Source organism: Xiphias gladius, chromosome 23, assembly GCF_016859285.1.
Source record: "Xiphias gladius isolate SHS-SW01 ecotype Sanya breed wild chromosome 23, ASM1685928v1, whole genome shotgun sequence".
NCBI classification, from domain to species: domain Eukaryota; kingdom Metazoa; phylum Chordata; class Actinopteri; order Istiophoriformes; family Xiphiidae; genus Xiphias; species Xiphias gladius.
Genome location: NC_053422.1, coordinates 72,126 through 91,873, shown reverse-complemented (window position 1 = coordinate 91,873; position 19,748 = coordinate 72,126). Strand labels below are relative to the sequence as shown.

The 19,748-nt window shown below is 39.5% G+C and overlaps 2 protein-coding genes across 5 annotated transcripts; one reads left to right on the top strand and one right to left on the bottom strand.

The window, feature by feature from the left end:
• Positions 1–413: 413 nt before the first annotated feature.
• On the top strand, positions 414–10,177 carry LOC120785229 (MRN complex interacting protein). 3 transcript variants are annotated; one of them, XM_040119763.1, is made up of 8 exons: positions 414–581; positions 5,337–5,396; positions 6,455–6,561; positions 6,695–6,749; positions 6,900–7,024; positions 7,312–7,342; positions 7,881–8,029; positions 8,078–10,177. In XM_040119763.1, exons 1-8 carry the CDS (start codon positions 522–524, stop codon positions 8,385–8,387), a joined length of 897 nt encoding a protein of 298 aa, XP_039975697.1. In that variant the 5' UTR covers positions 414–521; the 3' UTR covers positions 8,388–10,177. The 3 variants fall into 3 exon arrangements, with proteins under 3 accessions (XP_039975697.1, XP_039975694.1, XP_039975695.1); XM_040119760.1 differs by having other exon boundaries at positions 416–581; positions 7,881–10,177; XM_040119761.1 differs by having other exon boundaries at positions 451–581; positions 5,287–5,396; positions 7,881–10,177.
• Positions 10,178–10,386: 209 nt separating this feature from the next.
• sqstm1 (sequestosome 1) lies at positions 10,387–15,904 on the bottom strand. Of its 2 annotated transcripts, none has more exons than XM_040119758.1 (8): positions 15,471–15,904; positions 14,761–14,856; positions 13,905–14,185; positions 13,063–13,219; positions 12,852–12,920; positions 12,282–12,463; positions 10,869–11,088; positions 10,387–10,784 (listed from the first exon to the last, which is right to left on the bottom strand). In XM_040119758.1, exons 1-8 carry the CDS (start codon positions 15,637–15,639, stop codon positions 10,621–10,623), a joined length of 1,338 nt encoding a protein of 445 aa, XP_039975692.1. In that variant the 5' UTR covers positions 15,640–15,904; the 3' UTR covers positions 10,387–10,620. The 2 variants fall into 2 exon arrangements, with proteins under 2 accessions (XP_039975692.1, XP_039975693.1); XM_040119759.1 differs by having other exon boundaries at positions 12,327–12,463.
• Between the last annotated feature and the right edge of the window lie 3,844 nt (positions 15,905–19,748).

The window sequence follows — 19,748 nt, the reverse complement described above, 5'->3', positions numbered from 1 at the left end:
AACTGATCAACAGCACAATATTATTATTTGGTTGTAACATTTAAATTAATAAAATGTTACATTAAACTTGTCAGCTTTTGAAAACTATTTGAAACTTATTTAACTCTAAAATATAAAAGTTTCTTAAAATAAACATTGAACAGGCCGTGATGTAAACTGAATGATTAAATTAATATTTATTTATTTAATATTTAATTAATTTAATAATTGGCTGCTGTGTGGAGTTTGTCCCTTGTGTCGCTGTTTGTAGGTTTAATTAGGAGTCTCGGTGTCTCAGTAGCAGCTCATCAGTTTTATCGATTAGGGACGTCACATAGAAGCTGAGACAAAAAACTGACATGATATCGAAACATAAAGTTCCTCCGGCCTGCAGGGGGCGCTCTGACGTGACACGCTCACTGCTGCCACTATTGCGTGACTGTGACGAGTCATCGCGCTTCAAAACAGACCCGGGAAAAATCAGCCAGAGCAGGACCGTCAGGACCAGAACCAGGACTGGATGCGATTATAACCTGTGCACCATGGCTCAGGAATTTCACGTGGTCAGGTGTTTCAGATGTGAGGTTTTCCAGGTTCAACAGGTAACACACTACACACAGAGTAAACAGTCTGTGAGGATTATCAGTCATCCGGGCCCGGCAGCCTCGACTCGGTTGTAGCTCTCGTAGACGTTTAATCTCTCACCCAAGACGCGAATGCTAAGCTAACAGGCTAACAGGCTAACAGGCTAACAGGTGCTGGGAGTATGTTTAATGTCGTTGATGTGAAAACGTTTAAAATAACAGATAAATATAGAGATAATATGACAAATGAGACTAATTTAGATCCTTTTTTTTTTTTTTTTTTTTTTTACAAAACTTTACTCAACACAGCAGGTATAGAACTGATCATTGATCAATCAGTATGATATAAACATATTGATTAAAAAACAAACCCTGATAGACAGAAAGATCAGAATCAGAAAAACTTTAGGTTAGGAAAGAGAAAGCAAAAAGTATAAAAGTAAAAACTTGTATAAAATAGTAATGATAATAAATACTCAGTAAGTGAACAGAAAAATGTACAAATGCAAATGTACAAAAAGTGTCCAGTTTCACATGATTGAAGTCCTTGGAGATGATGAAGAGACACTGGGGTGCAGAGTCTGGAGTCTGGTGGTAAAAGAGTGGATGACGTCACATACGGTTGCCAGGTTGGAGGGGGGGTAAACAACAACAACAACAACGATGGCGTGTCAGTACTTCCTGGGTATGTACTATGGACATAGCCCCACGGCTAACAGTTCAATGCCTGGGCTGCAGAAATGTTCCCTTATGCTGATGTGACCAGGGTGGCACCATCTGTTGTTAATAAAAGCAGCAGAGTGTCTTCCTGTAGCCATGTCTCTGTGAAACGCATAACAGTCCCTCCGATTCCTCACTAGGGCCACTAGGTCATCCATCTCATGGTCCAGCGATCTCAAAATGCCAATGATGGTAGAAGGGAGATACGGCTCATATCTCCTCTTCTCCATCAGTCTCTGTTGTTTTGACTCAGCTCTCTTCTCTCGCCTCATCATTCCTCCTCGGCATCCTCTGTGTGTCCTCCTGATTTCTGCGGGGCTGTCCGTTGTGCTGGTTGCCATGACAGTCGGTTTCAGTGCGATCAGTTGGTCCCACTACACCACAATCACTACAAAGTAATTCCATGATGAAAAACTTAGACCAGAACTCTCACTGCTAGCATATTTAGAGAGGGCGCAGCTGAAATAAGTATTAGTAAAAATTAATAGTATGACAAAAGAAGAAAGGTAAAAAAGTAAGTAATAAGAAAACGAGAGGGACCAACTGCAACCTGCTGCATGCATACACAGTCCACATGTATAAAAAAGCAAGATAGATAGATTCTTACTTTATTGATCCCAAAAGGAAACTGCAGTATTGCAGCAGCCCCTTCACATAAATCACAAAAACAATGAGGTAGGTAACAAACAATAAGGTTGAAGACTAAATTTTAAACAATAACTAAATAGACTAAAGTATAAAAAGAAAATAGATTTATAAATAATAGCAAAAATTGAGGCTAGCGATAGACCCATAGCAATACTGTTCCCTGAATATACACTGTACAATGGTGATAATATCATATAACACACAGTTTATTAGTGCAGTTGGGTGCATATATACAGCTCTGGCAAAAATTCAGAGACCACTGCAAATTTTTCCGAAATCAGCATCTCTACATGTATGACAGCCATTCCATTCCAGTATCTGTTGAATTCCAACACAAGCACACCTCATTCTACTTAATGAAGTACCGATTAGGTGATCACCTGAACCAAATCTTATTTAACGAGGAAAAGTATAAAAACCACTGCTGTGGTCATCTCTATCCTCTTGCAATAGGACCAGCTGGATGGCAAAAAAAACAGTGCTAGTAGTACCTTAAAAGTAAATAGAATCAAATAATAACTATTGACCATGCCGAAAGAAAAGTTCTGAGTGAGGAAAAGAAGGGTTCAATTCTGGCTTTACTGGCAGAGGGATACAGTGAGCGTCAGGTTACTTCCAACCTTAAAATTTCTAAGACCGCGGTTCATAAGAACAAGGTAAAGCAGCAGACATTGGTGACAACAAAGCTACAGACCGGCAGAGGGCGAAAACGACTCTCCACTGACCGGGATGACAGTCAACTCATTTGAATGTCACTCAGCAACCCTAGGATGACATCAAGTGACCTACAAAAAGAATGGCAAATGGCAGCTGGGGTGAAGTGCACGACGAGGACGTTTCGAACCAGGCTCCTAGGGGCAGGGCTAAAGTCGTGTAAAGCTAGAAAAAAGCCGTTCATCAATGAGAAGCAAAGAAGAGCCAGGCTGAGGTTTGCAAAATACCATAGGGATTGGACCATAGAGGACTGGAGTAAGGTCAAATTCTCTGATGAGTCCATTTTTCAGCTTTGCCTAGCACCTGTTCGTCTAATGGTTAGACGGAGACCTGGAGAAGCCTTCAAGCCACAGTGTCTCGCAACCACTGTGAAATTTGGTGGAGGATCGGTGATGATCTGGGGGTGCTTCAGCAAGGCTGGAATCGGGCAGATGCGTCGTTGCGAAGGACGCATGAATCAAGACATGCAAAAGGTTATCCTGGAAGAAAACTTGCTTCCTTCTGCTCTGAGAATGTTCCCCAACTCTGAGGATTGGTTTTTCCAGCAGGACAATGCTCTATGCCACACAGCTAGGTCAATCAAGGTGTGGATGAAGGACCACCAGATCAAGACCCTGTCATGGCCAGCCCAATCTCCGGACCTGAACCCCATTGAAAACCTCTGGAATGTGATCAAGAGGAAGATGGATGGTCACAAGCCATCAAACAAAGCTGAGCTGCTTGAATTTTTACGCCAGGAGTGGCATCAAGTCACCCAACAGCAATGTGAAAGACTGGTGGAGAGCATGCCAAGACGCATGAAAGCTGTGATTGAAAATCAGGGTTATTCCACGAAATACCTATAAACACATACCTATAAATAGTAAATCAGAGAGACTGATCATTTTGCAGTGGTCTCTTAATTTTTTCCAGAGCTTAGTATATAGAGCCACACAAACATTGAAGGATCAGATTGCTCTGATCTATAACAGCTGTGATAAATAAAAAGTCTAGGTGAGCAGTCCTTAACAAGGAGAAACTATTCAGAGTCCCCCCTCCCAACACAGAAGAGAATCATTGTAATCATTGAGTCATGGCAGCTGGCAGGATTGACTTCCTGTAGCAGAGCTGAAGAAGTCTCTGACGGACAGTGCTTCGCTGTTTGACCAGCAGGTGGTGGAGGGGATACAACAAGATGTTCTCCATGATGTTCAACAGTTTGTGCAGCATCCTCCTCTCAACAACCAACTCTCTGGGCTCCAGAAAAGTCCCCAGCACAGGGCCAGCCTTCCTAATCATTATGTTCTGTTTGCTGGTGTCATTGGCTCTGATGCTGCTGCCACAGCAGACTGTAGTGCAGAATATTGCAATTAATACAACGGACTAATGAAAGATCTGCAACATCTTGCTGCACACATTAAAGGAACTAGAGTCTGCTCCGCTCTCAGCACAGGTGTGAATGGACCCAGGACACATTGAGATCCGATAGCTGAGACCACATTTGTCGGTGGTCTGGGCCGCATTTTGGGCCACATTCTTTTAGCAGTGTGTACGTGTACGTGTACGTGTACGTGAATGTCTCCTGGGCCACATATAAAGATGGCCTACTCAACTGACGTACTCTGCATAAGCGGATGTACGTATTCATTCGCAAACAAATGCAAGTCGTACAAATCTCGTAAACTGGCTTTGTCCATGACGTTTGAAAATGTCAGAAAGCCCATAGAGAGATATTACAAGTGCATCAAACATCTTGGGTGATTTGGTTTGTCTGGAACATGCCAAGGAATAGACCCAGTCCTTATCGTATTGATTTCTTCTTGTTCTTCTTCTTCTTTTAATTTCAGGCAGACTAGGACACGTGGAGACTTATTCTCAGTGCCAGGTGTGAACTGACGTACTTAGAGCTGTCCACCTGTGATCGGATCACTTGAGACTCATGTTCATGCCACATCTGAAAAGGGCTTGAGTGATTTTTATCTACTCGAATGGGTTGTAATCCACCTGGACGGGCCGCCCAAGTAGAGCTTATGTATGGGAAACACTGGTGCAGCGTGTAGTGTTGTGTGCAGTGTCTTGTGTTGTGTTGTTGTGTGCGGTGTGTAGTGTTGTGGTGTGGCTGTGACCCTCCTAACCTGAATGAAGGGTCTCAAACTGTTTATAATGAGATCAGGTTCACAGTCCTTCAGTCAAATAGTTCACAGGCTGATTTAACACGTTCACAACACAAACACAAAAAACTAACATTCGGTGACTTCAGTCAGAGTTCAGTGACACAGCTTCTCTTAAAACTGATTAAAAAGAAAAACCCGTTGCTTATTAAAACTAAAAACCTCATAGGTTATAAAAAATAAAAACCTTATGTTTATTAAAAAAATAAAAAACTGAAGTTTGTTAAAAATAATAACCCGAATTTAAAAAACATAAATAAAAACCTGATGTTCATTATAAATTTAAAAAAAACATGATGTGCTGTATAAAGACCAGCAGGAGGTCTGAGGTTTTCACAGACTGTTTATTTTCATCTTGTGTCAGACTCTTTAAAAACAGGGTGAGGTACTATTTGCTCCTAACTTTCTCAAATTAAAAGTCCTGAGAAATGTTGAGTGACATGTTTTTAATACTAGTGTGTTTTTTGTCTGATTTGTTTTTTATTCTGAAGGCATGACTGCAGAGAGCCTTTGTGTGTTTGCCCTATGTTCTGTCTGTCAGGTGAAGAAGGTGAACAGGTGGAGGTGTAAAGTGTGTGGAGAGAAACAATCGCTGCTCAAGGTCAGAATATAACTTTTATTCTTTAAACACATTAAACAGGAATGAACTGAATCACAGTACAGTGTATTTTTACTGATGTGTTTACTTCACAGGGAACAGACAATCAGAAACCATTCATCATATGTTGTGTATACAGGGTGTGTAATCTGTATCAGGAGGTGCAAAAACCAGTGGAACTGCACCATTATCTGAACAGACTAAAGCTCATTATTCATCGACGTTATTGATTAATCAATAATAGAGAGAGAGAGAGATGCACACAACTCTACAATGAAATATGATTTTACCCATTTGGAATAGTAAAACAAAACACAAAATCAAAATGTGGTGGGCCACCATAAATAAATCAATGGGAAACAGTCAGGTTGGAAACAGACCTGATGGAAGCAGCTTTGCTCAGTCCCGAAAAAACTAGGTAATCAATCAGTCCATCAGGTTAATCAATAAGAAGGGGGAGACATGCAGTGTGTTTTTAATAAACTCAGAGACATCAGATGTAGTTTGTGTATGTACCACTCGGTGGAGACAGAAACTTCACCAACTATCAAACTGTTAAAAACCAATTCAATTTTAAAGGTCCACTAGCAAGGATCTGGGGGTTGTTTGTAAACACACCAGTCAACGTTAGCCCCTCCTCCCTGGCTCAACCAGCGAGAGAGAGCGAGTGGCCGGGGTCGGGCTAGCTAGAGTGTGCGTGAGTGCGTGCGTGTGCATAGCCCCGGTCTCGGTCAGACAGACACAGACCTGCAGCTCTTTATACATCCGTGACACAGAATGAGAGCAGAGGAGAGCTGGAGACAGCGACGCGACCTGGTCGCTACAGTTTTATAGAGTCACGCCCTCACACCCCGCGCACTGTTATTGGCTGGGGCTACACTCCCACTGCCCAAAGGCTGACGCCCAAAAATGTCCAGATCACATCAAAATGAGAAGATAATAAGAAAATACAGGCAGAGAGCAGCATCTCTGCAGATAAATACACAGCCACACGCCTCTTGTTGGTCACAAGAGATGAGTGAATGAGTGATCGCTTGATTGATTGATTGATTGATTGACAGGAGTTTGGGCGGGGCTCCGGGGCTGACTGCAGACGTCACGTTCAGAAACTGAACGCCATGAGAGGAGACATGATGGGGGCGCAGGAGCACCACAACCGGTTGCTATGGTAACCACATTACGTCCCAGATTCAATGAAGCTTCTTTGAGTCCCATCAGATACACATCAGTGTTCTCACCTGACAATCAGGTGTTCTTACCTGTCTCCAACTCCTAATGTGAATGCTGATGTTTGTTAACAGGGAACAGGCGGTGGCAGATGGAGAAGAAGAAACCGAGCAGGAGAGAGACAACCAGGTGAGAACACACACGTGTGTGTGCGCACACAACCACACGAAATGTTCTGAAGTCTTTTAATTTCAGTTTTTTTTAATTTCATAATACGACACAGGTGTAAAAGGTTGTAAATGTTTTTAAAGTTCAGCTTTCTCCTCTGACTGTCTACAGGTGACAGAGAAACAGGGGAGACAGACTCAGCTGAGCCGCTGGAGCAAATACATGGACACACCTGAGGAGGCACAGTCAGAGGAGGAGAATGTTTTGATGCTCCATGTCAACAATGTGACCGACAGGTGTGACCTCAGAGAGTGTGTATGTTGTTAGAGGCTCCACCCACCTACCGGTCAGTTAACAGGTTTATAAAAAACACATCTTTAGAGACAGACAGGTGAGACACAGAGCAGGTCTGATAGATAACTGATCGATAGTTGATTGATAACATGAACCAGGAGAGGTGGTGCTGTGGTCTTTGCAGCCCTGAGTTTTGTATTGAAGGGCTAATAATTACTCTGTGTAACTGAGTTCAAGACTTCATTTAAAAAAAAGAGACCTCTGACCTTTAACCCTCTGTGTCTGACAGGAAGAGGAAGAGAACAGACACACCTGAGCAGGTAACCTGCTGACATCACCAACAACTTAAACTTTAAGTCTCTGAGTACAGGTGAGAACAGTCGCAGAACAGTCAGGTACAGGTGAGTATAGGTGAGTTGAAGCTGGTCTGAGTCACCAACTAAATTAGTACAACTTAAAACTGAACAGAAGCAACACCTGTGAATTGTGTGGATTTAATGATCAACAGAAACAATTCTACATTTATTTCATGACTTTATGTAAATACGATGATTCTGGACTGATGTGGACTGAACTTAAACCTTCTTATTTTATTATTGTAATGAAAAAATTGAGCATACACAAGGTCATCACTGAGACTTGACTCTGTGATCTAATTAATCCGAAAACCCACATGACTCGGATCACCCACACCTTCAAACACCATAAACCAGTTTTTGCTTAAAGTGTTGATGATCCTCTTTTTTTAATTTTTAAAATGATCTGTCATGTTTTTTTTATGTACGTGTTACATACAGACTTATTTACATTGGACTGTTCCTTTTAAAGAACCAAACCTTCTCCTGCTTCTCTCTGCAGTCAAACTGCTCCAGTCTGATGAGGAAACCTGTTAGACCATCAGCCACAACCAGAAGCACCAGTCTGACACACACCAGTCCTCCCAGTATGATTAAATCCAGTCCGACCAGTCCGATCCAGTCCAGTCTGACCCACACCGGTGCTCAGAATCTGAACCTTTCCAGTATGCCCAGTCTGACCCACACCAGTCCTCCCGGTCTGAACCGGTCCAGTCCTTTTAATCTGGCAAGCACCAGTCCTCCCAGCATGAAGAGAATTAATCCTCCCAGCCAGACTAGTGGTCCAGTCTCCAGGTGGACTCGTTTCCTCAGTACTGGCTGTCAGGTGCAGGAGGGGGAGGAGCCTTCTTTCAGTGGGAGGAGTCAACCGATTGGTGGAGCTACCTCTCTGTCCTGTGGTGACGCCATCAGCAGCGCCCCCCCTCTGCGTCCTGTTTTGTCCATGTTTGAGATCGGAGATGAGTTCAGCTTTGACGACGAGGAGTTTCTGTCAGAACAGAGGGTTTAAACCCGTGTGGGAGGTAAAATCGTTCCTTTGATTTATCCTGCTGAGGTTATAAACGAACAAACAGGTCATAAAGAAACACTGAAACTAACAGGACAGTTTAACAGTGACTGAAACGTTCAGTTTATTCTACAGTGAGAATCTTTTTTATCTGAACCTCTGTCGTGTTCAGTTTAGATCTGCAACCATTTGCCTGTTAATATGTATTTTTTTCTGAGCCTTTTTTAAAGAGAGAATGTCAAATTCTCCGGTTTTCTCAAATGTGAATATTTTTGGGCTACTGTCTTAGTAACTGAATCTCTGGGTTCTGGACAAAACAAAACCTGAAGATGTCACTTTTAATCATTTCCTGAAGTTTTTCAGATAAACGACTGCTGGTTAATCAGCAGATTAATGGATAATGTTAATAATCCATTATCTGAAGCTGTGGTCAAGTTTCCTGTTTGTCAGACAGTAAACATCTGCAGCTGCTCCAACTTCTGTTTTGAAACCTTTTAGTCTTCAGTGCAACCCGAACGATACTGATATCGATGTTTGAGGATCTATAAAAATACTCTGTGCTTTGAATAATCATTTGTGTCATGTGGTATTTCACAACATTTACTTGTTTAAAATCCTTAAACCTGCAGCTACTCATTAATTTTTACTCATCAGTTACACATTAAAACAGTTTCTCTGTCAGTCTGTACATACTGTTAATCCCTACTTCACTGTGACCAGGATTATCTTCCAATCATCTCATACATCCAGGTGTGAAAGGTGAGAACAGAGAAACAGTCATCCTTCAGCAGACGGAAATAAAAACGAACAGACTTCAATCAAAGGGAAGATTGAACATCACATGAGTGGAAGGAACTTTAAAAATCTGAGCAAAATAAATCAGCTGACTGTCCTATTCTGCTGATTGATTAATTGTTAAAGTAATTTTTTAAAATGAAAAAACTCATCCAGTGTCTCAGATGTTCAGTTTTTCTGATTTTATCTAAGTAAGGTGAAGATCTTTGAGTTTTAGACTAATCATTTGAAGATGTCACACTTGACTCTGATTGATTAAATAATCAACGGCTTAATCAAAGAAAATACTGTTCAGTTGCAGCTCAGATTTAAAAAAACAAAACTGGGATTAGAACAACATATGAACAGCAGCAGTGAATCAGAGCTGATTAACAGTAAGTCAGTAATTATCTTCTTTACATCAGCTACACTGATACAGACATGATGTTCATATCAAAGCTGCGGATAACGATTATTTTCTTTATTGATCCAGTAGTTCTTCAGTCTAAAAAAAAAACATCAGACAATAGTGGAAAATGTGGAACATAATTTCACAGAGGCTGAGGCAATGTCTTCCATTTGCATTTTTCATTCTATCAACAGTCCAAGACCCAAATATGTTATTTTATTATTAGTTATTTTGGCAATTAATCATTTGGTCTATAGAACATCAGAAAACTGTTGAAAATTCCTGTCACTGTATCCAAGGATACAAGGTCGCATCATCAATTATTTTGTTTTTTTTGATCAAGAACTAAAACCCAAAAATCTTCAGTTTACTTTCCTGTCATTCCTTATTAAAACCGAGAAAAGCAAAAACACATCTGAGAACCTAGAACCATCAGAACTGAAAAATGACTCTCAGTTAATCGATCAGCAGAATAGTTAAAGTTAAGTTTCTTTGAATTGATTAATTGTTGCAGCTCTAAATATCATAGATGACCGGGAGAAAAACTATTTCTCACACATATTTTCTATTTTGTTTGAAAACTGACTAAATAAATCGATTATCAAAATAACATCTGATTAATTTCCTGTTGAGTAATCGTTTAATCTCTGTATGATGTAATGTTATGACACTGTGGACCTGAGGAAACACAGATTCAGTTCTAGTTGAAATGATGAAATATTTCATCATTTCATTTATTGATCTGATTACTTTAGAACTGATCAATAACACAGACGACTGCGCATCAGTTCAACGTTGAGTTTAAGAAAATTACAGCTGTTCAGTTCTTCATGTCTTTATTGTTCAGATTAACAGAAAACAGAAACATGTCAGTGACTAATAAAGATAATTAAGCAGTACAAACACTAATCGATGGGTTAAAGTATTGATTGAAAGAACTGATTAATGAAAACAATAAGGTGACAGATAGTCTCAGTTTAAAAGGAAACAGTATAAATGATCTCTGGTTATGTCACTGGTTTAGTTTAGGTGATGATGTCAGTGATGACATCATCAGGGCTGGTGTGGGCGGGGCTGTTTGGCGTACTGAATGGCATCGAGTGCGGCTCCGATGTCGAAGTTTTTGGCCTGAAGGAGTCGAGTCAACCACCCCCCCTCATCAGTGAAACCCATAGACAGCATGAGGGACAGGGACTCCACCAGGTGGGGGTCTGCCTCTGGGGGGGGGGGGACAGGAGAAGTCAGCAGGGACATCATAAAGTCTCAAACAGCTCAGACTCAGGTGCAGGATGTGGTCTTACCTTGAGGCAGGTGGGGGTACAGAGCTGCCTCCCTCAGACCTGTTGGACCCTGCTGGTCCCCCGGAAGCCCCTGGTGTCCTCCTGAGGGGGGGTCCTGGTCCTGGTCCTGGTCCTGGTCCTGGTCCTGGTCCCTGGGCTGGAGGGATTGCAGTTCTCCAGTCGAGGGATCGACCTCTCTGGAGCTCAGGTGAGTCCACTCTTCATCAGATTCTCTGCTCACCTGAAGACCACACAGTCACAGTCTGGTTACATACTGGTTATTTTAGTCGCAGGTAGACCTGGGTCATGTTCACACCTGGCTAATTTGAGTTCACAGGATTATCTCTGAACAAAAACCTGTGTTTCCATGGTATTCTATCATCATCATCATCATCATCATCTAATTTCCACTGCTTTGTTATGACATTAATAATAATTATTATAATAATGGACCCTGTTTGTTAGATACCTGATCAGAAAATGCTGGACCACAAATTCGAAAGCATTGCTGTGACACATACTCACTTGCCAACTGATGAGGTGCATCTAGATAAAACTAATGCAGTTTGATACAACACAGCTGCAATAAACCCTCCTTCAGGAGGATAATAATGATCAGTTTTTATTGAATCTGTTTGAAAGAGGATGTTGATCTTAATGGTCATTTTGGAACCTGTAATTTGTGCTGCTGTCCAACTGTACTGGGTTATACTGAGAGATGTTCCTAATATTTTGTCTATCCCATTTACATGAATTAAGGTTGAAAAAATATTGGAGGGAAAGAAAAAAAAAAACACCTCAGTATAACCCATGAAATCACTAAGTCAATCGGGTGAGCGGTTGGACAGACAGAGATTTCTCCATTTCCAGTTAGATTATGATAATAATAATAATAATAATAATAATAATAATTAATAATAATAATAATAATAATTATTATTATTATTATTGTTATGTTTAATTTCTTTTCACTCTTAATTTCAGGTATGAATTCCTCTCAGAGAGTTTTCCTGTGTGAACTGACTGTAAAACACTTTGATCTGAACAGTTAACGGAAATCACCAGAAGGTCGTACAGACTCCTTTCTGTTTGGATCCAGCTCGGTGACTCTGCTGTGCATCGCTCTACTTCTCTGCACTGATGTTCACACATTGAGTCTGGTATTTTTAGAAGTTTTATATTTATGTCAAACATGTTGAGTTTACTGTTGCAGAAAACTGAGAAACAAGCAAAGATTCATATTAAAGAAGCTGGAGCAGGTGAATATTATATTTTTTATATTAAAAAATTAAAAAAAATGACATAAATAATTTGTCAATTGTCAAAGTTGTTGCCAATTAATTTTATGTAATGGATTAATCAACTGATCATTTATTCAGTTAACAACATGTCTGTGCCCCGCGGCCCCTCACGTTAGTCCAACCCGGCCCGTACCTCAGCTGTTTCTGATGATGGTGATGATGATGAAGATGAGCTGACCTTTGAGCCCTCGCTGGCTCCACCCTCACTGCCGCCTCCATCCATCTCCACGTCGGCCTCCACCCCCCCGCTCTGACAGGGAGGGGTCACCTTTGTCCTCTGCCCCTCATGCTCCACATCGATGTCCACATCGATACCTGCACATGACATCACTTCCTGTTTGAGGCCAGGTAACGAATAACATTTAATGTCATTATCAATAATCAGTTATTTTCCCAATTAACTGTTTAGTCTGTAAAACCTGTTTATATCTATTTCAGTTTCATCTTATTGTCATGTGACAAGCAGCAGAATAATTTCCTGTCTTAATTTAAATAATTAAAATAAAACTAATTATGTTTCTGAATACAAAACAAACTGGATTTAAAATAGTAAAGTAGTACTCATTAAACTGACTAAAACAGATTAATGGAGTAACACTCCTTAAAACTGCGCTGTTACTTTGGAAAGGGCACCATCACTTCCTGAGTGACAGCCAATCAGAATGCTTCATCAATCTCAGTTGTGAACAGTGTTATCACTCACCCAGCGGGCTCAGCATGGCTGCCACGCCTTCCCCAATGTTCTTCAGGAAGTCCACGTTGGCTTGGGAGGCTGTGGACAGACATCAGAGGTCACTGATGATGTCATTAGTGAACAGAGTTCAGAGGTCATCAGTCACAACATTAAGTTATTGATTATTGATTAGATGGTTAAGTACAATCAGATTAGACAGATCACAGTTCCTGACACTGACCAGAGTCAGCTGCAGGTCTGGAGGATCCAGCCTGGTCCTGGTCCTGGTCCTGTTCCTGTTCCTGGTCATGATTGTTGGTCTGAGTCTGGTTCAGGTTCAGGTTCTGGTTCCACATGCAGTGTCTCATCCTCTTCATCCACTTCCCCCGAGGAAACCACTGTTGACAGACGGAGAAGTATATTTACACTAGAAAACATCATCTCCTGGCAGTCACAGAACAGGGCTGAATAAAAGTGGTACTATGAGGTAAAATGAGGTCACCGGAGGTGAGATCACCTGTTAGAGACTCAGCAGTCTGGATGAACAGTGATCAATTCTACAGTTTCAGGGCTGTGACAGTTTGAATGTTTTTATTTCCTCTCATTTGCTCACACTGATTTTTAGAAAACATGTCCCCATCATGACGTCACTACTGTAGCTGGACAGCTGCTGCAAGGCTTTTAATTTGAAAAATCTGTGCAGGAAGTCAGACTGGATAGCAGGTTTTTATTATGAATTGACCTTGTTTTCTGTTTGACTTGATTCTCGATTTTTTGATTTAAAGTTAATATTACAGTAAAAACAGACAAAATTAAATGTCGGTAGAAGCTCACAGACCGAGGAGATAAAGTCTCAGTTTGCTGTGTTTGTGTCTGAAGCTGTACATAACTGAAGTTGATAAACAAATTTAATTAATGTCCAAAAGAGATAGATAATATTCAAAATATGTAAATTTTTATATTAATACTGTGATTAACTGTGTTTGTAGCAGCTGCTATTATTTAAAATCATAATATCAGCTGCTGCCCTCTGGTGGTTACTGTTGCCCCCCCTGCCCTTTTCCTTCCCATGATGCCCCTCACCTGCAACGGGTGCCAGATGGGCAGAAGAGCGTGCTCAGTGTGCATCCCTCGGGCTTGGCAGGTGGAGCACAGGTCATAGTTCGGACAAACCGAACACTTGAAGCGAGTTCCCAACACCGGACCATCACAGCCGTCACAGGTAACGTTAGGGTGCAGAGCGGGGGATGGGGCCAGGTGAGGGGTCGGGGGCTGAGGAGCTCCAGGTGGAGTAGGAAGAGGGGGGCCGAAGGTGAAGGGGGGGAAGGCGTGGAGAGGAAAGTCCCGACGGTGCTCCTTCTTCTCTAGAAGAGTTCAATAAAACTTTATTAGAAACAAACAGAAAAAGTGCAGTTTGTTTTTTATTTTCTAGATTAAACCAGAATATTAACTGGTGATAAAAAATAATAATAATACTATTGTTATCTATAATTAATAATATTCATCCGATACGACCGAGCACCATCTGATATTCACCAAAAAAGTCAGAATATTTCAAGGAAAACAATATTTTCCTGTTTACTTGTTTGTGTGACCTTCTATTTATAAAAACACAATATCACAATTTTTCTTGAATAAAAATTCTTCATTATATGACTTTCAAAATAAAAGAAGGGAATTTAAACACACAATTGTATTACCGCTTTTAATTTTCACTGCAGATAAATAAAAAGCACTGACTTAAAATTGGCGTTGGGAATAGAGTGAAAACACTTAAATTCTGTATATAATAATAATAATAAATAATATATCATATATGTTGTACATAAGCAAGTAAAAGTGTAATAATCCTGAACATCCAAGACATCTTTAACTCAAACAGACATGAACATGAAGGAAGGTGAGGTCCAGGTGAGTTTCAGGTGTGTGGATCATGTACCTTTGATGAAGAGGCGGAAGGTGTCGTCCTTCATACAGGCCAGACCCATCATCAGTTCATCATCAGAGGAAAACGCCACCAGGTCTCCATCTTCATCTGAATCATAATCATCATCATCATTATACAGTATCCTCTCCACTCCAATATAATAAAGAAATACTTTAGTCTGTCTAAAATATCCGGATTATTCTGTTTAATATTCATAACGATAATAAGTTTGTCGTACCTTCCAAAAAAGTTTAAAAGTCCTTTACAGAAAACATCAAACAAAGAAATATACAGTGTATTGTGAATATGTACATAAACAGACTATAATAAAGGATAATTTCGTAAATAAAATGTCATTTAAAAACAAAATCAGAGCAATTCATGAGAATCTAATTCTACAATGTGTTTTAGGAGAAATTTAAATTAAGATAAAAAGATAATTATTATTCTAGATCATTACAATAATAGCATGATGTTAGAGCTATTATATAGTTTTATAATATTTGTACACCAACATGTGATGATGACTTTAGTATATATATATATATAGCATTATATAAAATTTAAATCCTTTTTGTCCAGAGGAGTCAGTTTAATTTTACTGACCAGAGTAAAGAAAATAAATCTAATACTGTTTCTGCCCTGAACACACTCACATGTTGGTCCGTCTTCACCCTTGTTGTCTTTCAGATTATTGTTATATAATAATTTAAATATCTTACCTCTGTAATACATGTTAAACCCGTTGTTTTTCAGGTTATTAAAGACTCCTGCGGTTTTCCTGCTCAGGTACTCGAAGCTGCAGGAAACATCCTGATCCACCGCGAACCTCCGGATCTCTTTCACCGACTCATCTTTTCCCAACAGGTAGGCCTTCACCGTCACTGACATCCTGCTGTGGGAACTAGGTACACTACACACTCTGGACCGGACCAAACCGAACCAAATCCCGAGCTGAAAACACACACTTTTACAAAACTCCGAACCGGACCAAACTAAGCCAAACACTGAACACTCGGACTCTGCGCTGACCGCTCACAATGAACTAGACTCCGGGAAGAAATCGCACACTTTTACAGGCTCTGAAACAAAGTGAGAAACTTTGTGACGCAGCGGTAAATCCTCTCAGTTTAGTTTATGTTTACTTCCGCAACAAACGTCACAGTTGTCTGGAGACGTAAATATTGACAAAGCCCCTAATTGGTTGTCCTCACGGAGCCCCGCCCAGTCGACCAATGAGAAGCCGAGGAATGACTAAGCACATTCCAATGAGGGGATTTCCCCGCTGTCTGTGGACCAATCAGATTGATTCTGTATAAAGTTCAGAATGAGAAACAATACCGCTGAATCACCGTATTGAGACAAGATGGCTAACTACTCATGTTTAAATCTTTGAATGATATTAAACATTTATATGTAAAGTTTTAGGATTAAACATCTAAATATAATGTGTTTCCATAGAGCCTGACATGTAAACAGACAAGTTTAATAGAGTTCTAACACTTTATCAGAGTTCACTAAATCTAGCTCTGTCATGCTGTTGTCACAATAAACTTTTCGATTCATTAAACTATCAATTCAACAAACAAAAAAAAACATAATAATTTTTTTAATATAGTCTAATGGATAAAGTAGAATTTACATTAAAGACACGGGGAAACGGGATGTATGCTATCTGCTAAGGCTGATATAAAAATAAGTCATACATTTTGTTATTGTGTTTGAGGGTTTTTATATGATACAGTTTATATGACCTGTTGTTCTGACTCAGTTTCAGGGTGTCCTGATATAAACTAAAAGTGGCATTATAAACACTGAAATTAAGTTTGTGGTTTGACTTGCTGGTGTGGGTGATACTTCCTAAAAATCAAAAGAGGATCCACAATATATAAAATGTCACAAGTTTATCTTTGAAGTCCACCATTTAATTTCTTCTGTGAACAAAGTCATTATCCTTTAAGAGATTACCATTAATCAATTAATCAATTAGTTAGTCAACAAAGCAACTATTTTCATAAACAAATATTGGTTTTAACCTAACCCTAATCCTAACCCTATTTTGAAGGAAACCTCTTTCACCTTGTTTGTTAATAATGTTGTTTTTAACATAATTTCCAGGTGTTAAAGTTTCTAACACACTGTGACTTATACATGGATGATCTCCACCAATAAATGTGTCACTGGCATCAGATATTATTAATATTATTATTATTAATGTTATTATATAACTGAATATTAACAGGTTTTGTGATTTAATGGTGATATTTTAAATTGTTTAAACAAACTGGGATTTTATCTTTTTAATCTTTTTCTCATTTTATCACTTCATTTGTGATATTTTTTGTGTCCATACTCGTACTATTTTTTCATGGTCTATATTGTATTTGAAATGTCTTATTTTAGTTTTTCATGCTAATTTTCACAAAGTTTATAGCATTCTGTTTTTTCTAAGTTATTTTTCTGTTCTCTGTGTCTGTTTTTTTATTTTTCTTTTGCTGCTGACTTTTAATTTTGTGTAAAATAAATAAAATGTATCTTTAGGAACAAAAACTAACCCTGTTTAATGATACTCAGCTCTTCAATTTCATTAAACAGAATTACACAAGAAATCACTGAAGACCTGAAATACTTTTAAAACCTGAGATTGAGTGAAATAACATGAACATACATCTTCACTTTTCTTTACTCTTTGTAGTCATTTATTGCTCCTGCACACGAGCTTCTTACATTAATCCTCCTGTTGACTGCGCATTTGTGTTTTTATTTTTGTTTCTGCCTTGTTCTCGCATGTAAACGCTTCAGATCATTTCACTGACTGTAATTCACTGATCTATGAGCTGTAATTTTTAGTTTATTTTTGGACATATGAACTCTTTTCTTTTTTTTTTTAGCTCTATATTTCCAGAAGTTTACGTCACTCAGCAGCCAATCAGCAGCAGTGTTTGGGTCAGGTGACAGTGAGTCATCAGTCTTGTGACCCGTAAGTCTGCAGTGAGTCAGAGTCACAAGATGAAGCTCAACATGAAAACAAACTGAACAGCAGCAGTGGTAGATGAAATATTCAGGTACTTTACTACAGTAAAAGTACCAGTACCACAGTGTAGAAATACACATCGCAGCCTCTTTCAGAGTGTTTTATTATAAATTTCTATATTTTTTAATCACTGATACATGTAAACACATTTTGACTTCCTCATATGATGATCGCTTTTTAAACTACAAACAATCTCCATCTGACTAATCTAACTATTGATTACTTATCAAATCCTATAAGACTGTTAGTTGTTTTCAGAGAAAGAACTTTGTTACTTCTGTGGGAAATAAGGCCCTGTTCAGACCCGGATTAACATGCGTCTCAGTCGATCCGATCACAGGTGGATCGCTGTAAAGACGTCGGTTCACACGTGGCATTAGTGACGACTTGTGATCAGACGTCACCTCCGCGCTCTATATGCAAATAAACAATTAAATCGTTTCTATTTCCAAAGACCAAATGTGTCGTTAATTTTAACCGGCGGGAGGCAGCAATGCACTTCCTGTGCCTCGTCTTCCGGAAATTAGAAGAAGAAATAAAAAAACAATGCAGAGTGGGTCTTCTCCATGGCATGTTCTAGATGTAGGACCTAGAGCCCGATCAGTCACAAAAAAAATAAATTAATCGATACGTCAGCTGATATTTAAATATATGTGTGTGTGTGTGTGTGTGTGTTAGGGTAATACTGGTTACACTGGTCATTGATTATTAACTTTCAAGCCATGTAATTCACAAACTAGTAAACTATTTAACAACTAGTTAACCGGGAAGACACCCCCTGACTCAGCACCACCGTCTGCTCAACTGTGTCGCTATTCTGCAACATGTGCTGCGGACAGTGCTGAGAGTATTGTATACAGTGGAGTCGGAGCGCGCTCTGTTGGACAAACTATGCAACGACACAATTTATAAATTACCCAAAGCATCTTTTTCTGCATTATGTTATGTAAAAAAAAAGGTTTTCATATCGGCGCATATTGGACAACATACACACTGATACCAATGTATCTGTGATAAGTCAATACTGGCCGATTTTATCAGCTGACCAATATATCACTCTAGTTTGACACACTTAAAATATCTATCTATGGGCTTCTAGAAAATTTCAGACGTCGTGGACAAAGCCAGTTTACGAGATTTGTACGACTTGTATGTGTATACGAATGAATACGTACATCTGCTTACGCAGAGGATGTCAGTTGAGTAGGTGGTCCTTTAATGTGGCCCAGGACACATTCACATACACACTGCTAAACATATGTGGCCATATGTGTCCCAGACCACCTCCAAATGCGGTCTGAGCAATCAGATCTCAATGTTTCCTCGATGTTCCTTGGGTGCATTTGCACCTGTACTTAGAGCTGTTCACTTGCGATCAGATCACCCTCAAAGCATGTCAATGCCATGTCTGAACAGGGCCTTAAGTTTTTAAATTTCACACAGAAAGACAGTTGAGATACTCTGAACAGATTTCAGTCCACCTGCAGCTCCTCCTCACTGCTTCTACTTGAGTCCAACAGAGCGAAGGAACTAAGTACCTCAACACTGTTCTTTACCACACTGTTGAGGTACTTGGGCATTAATTCAGTATTTCCATTTTCTGCTACTTTCTTCTTGTACTCCAATATATTGTACTGTTTGCTGCACTGCATTATATATGGTAGCTGCAGTTACTGGTTTCAGATTCAGATGATTAATAAAAATATAGTTGTAAATAAATGATGTATTAGTATAAAGTATTAGTATAAAGTCATTAAAGCAGCTGCACCTTCACCAGCTACAACATTAAAGTGATGAGTGCATCAATGATTATAATCCAGTAATATACATTAATCTGCATAACAAATTCTTTTACTTTTGATATTTCAAGTTTATTTTGATGACGAACCTTCAGTAAAGTTTTAAATGAAGGACTTTTACTTGTAAGAGTATTTCTACTCTGTGGTATTAGTACTTTTACTAGTAG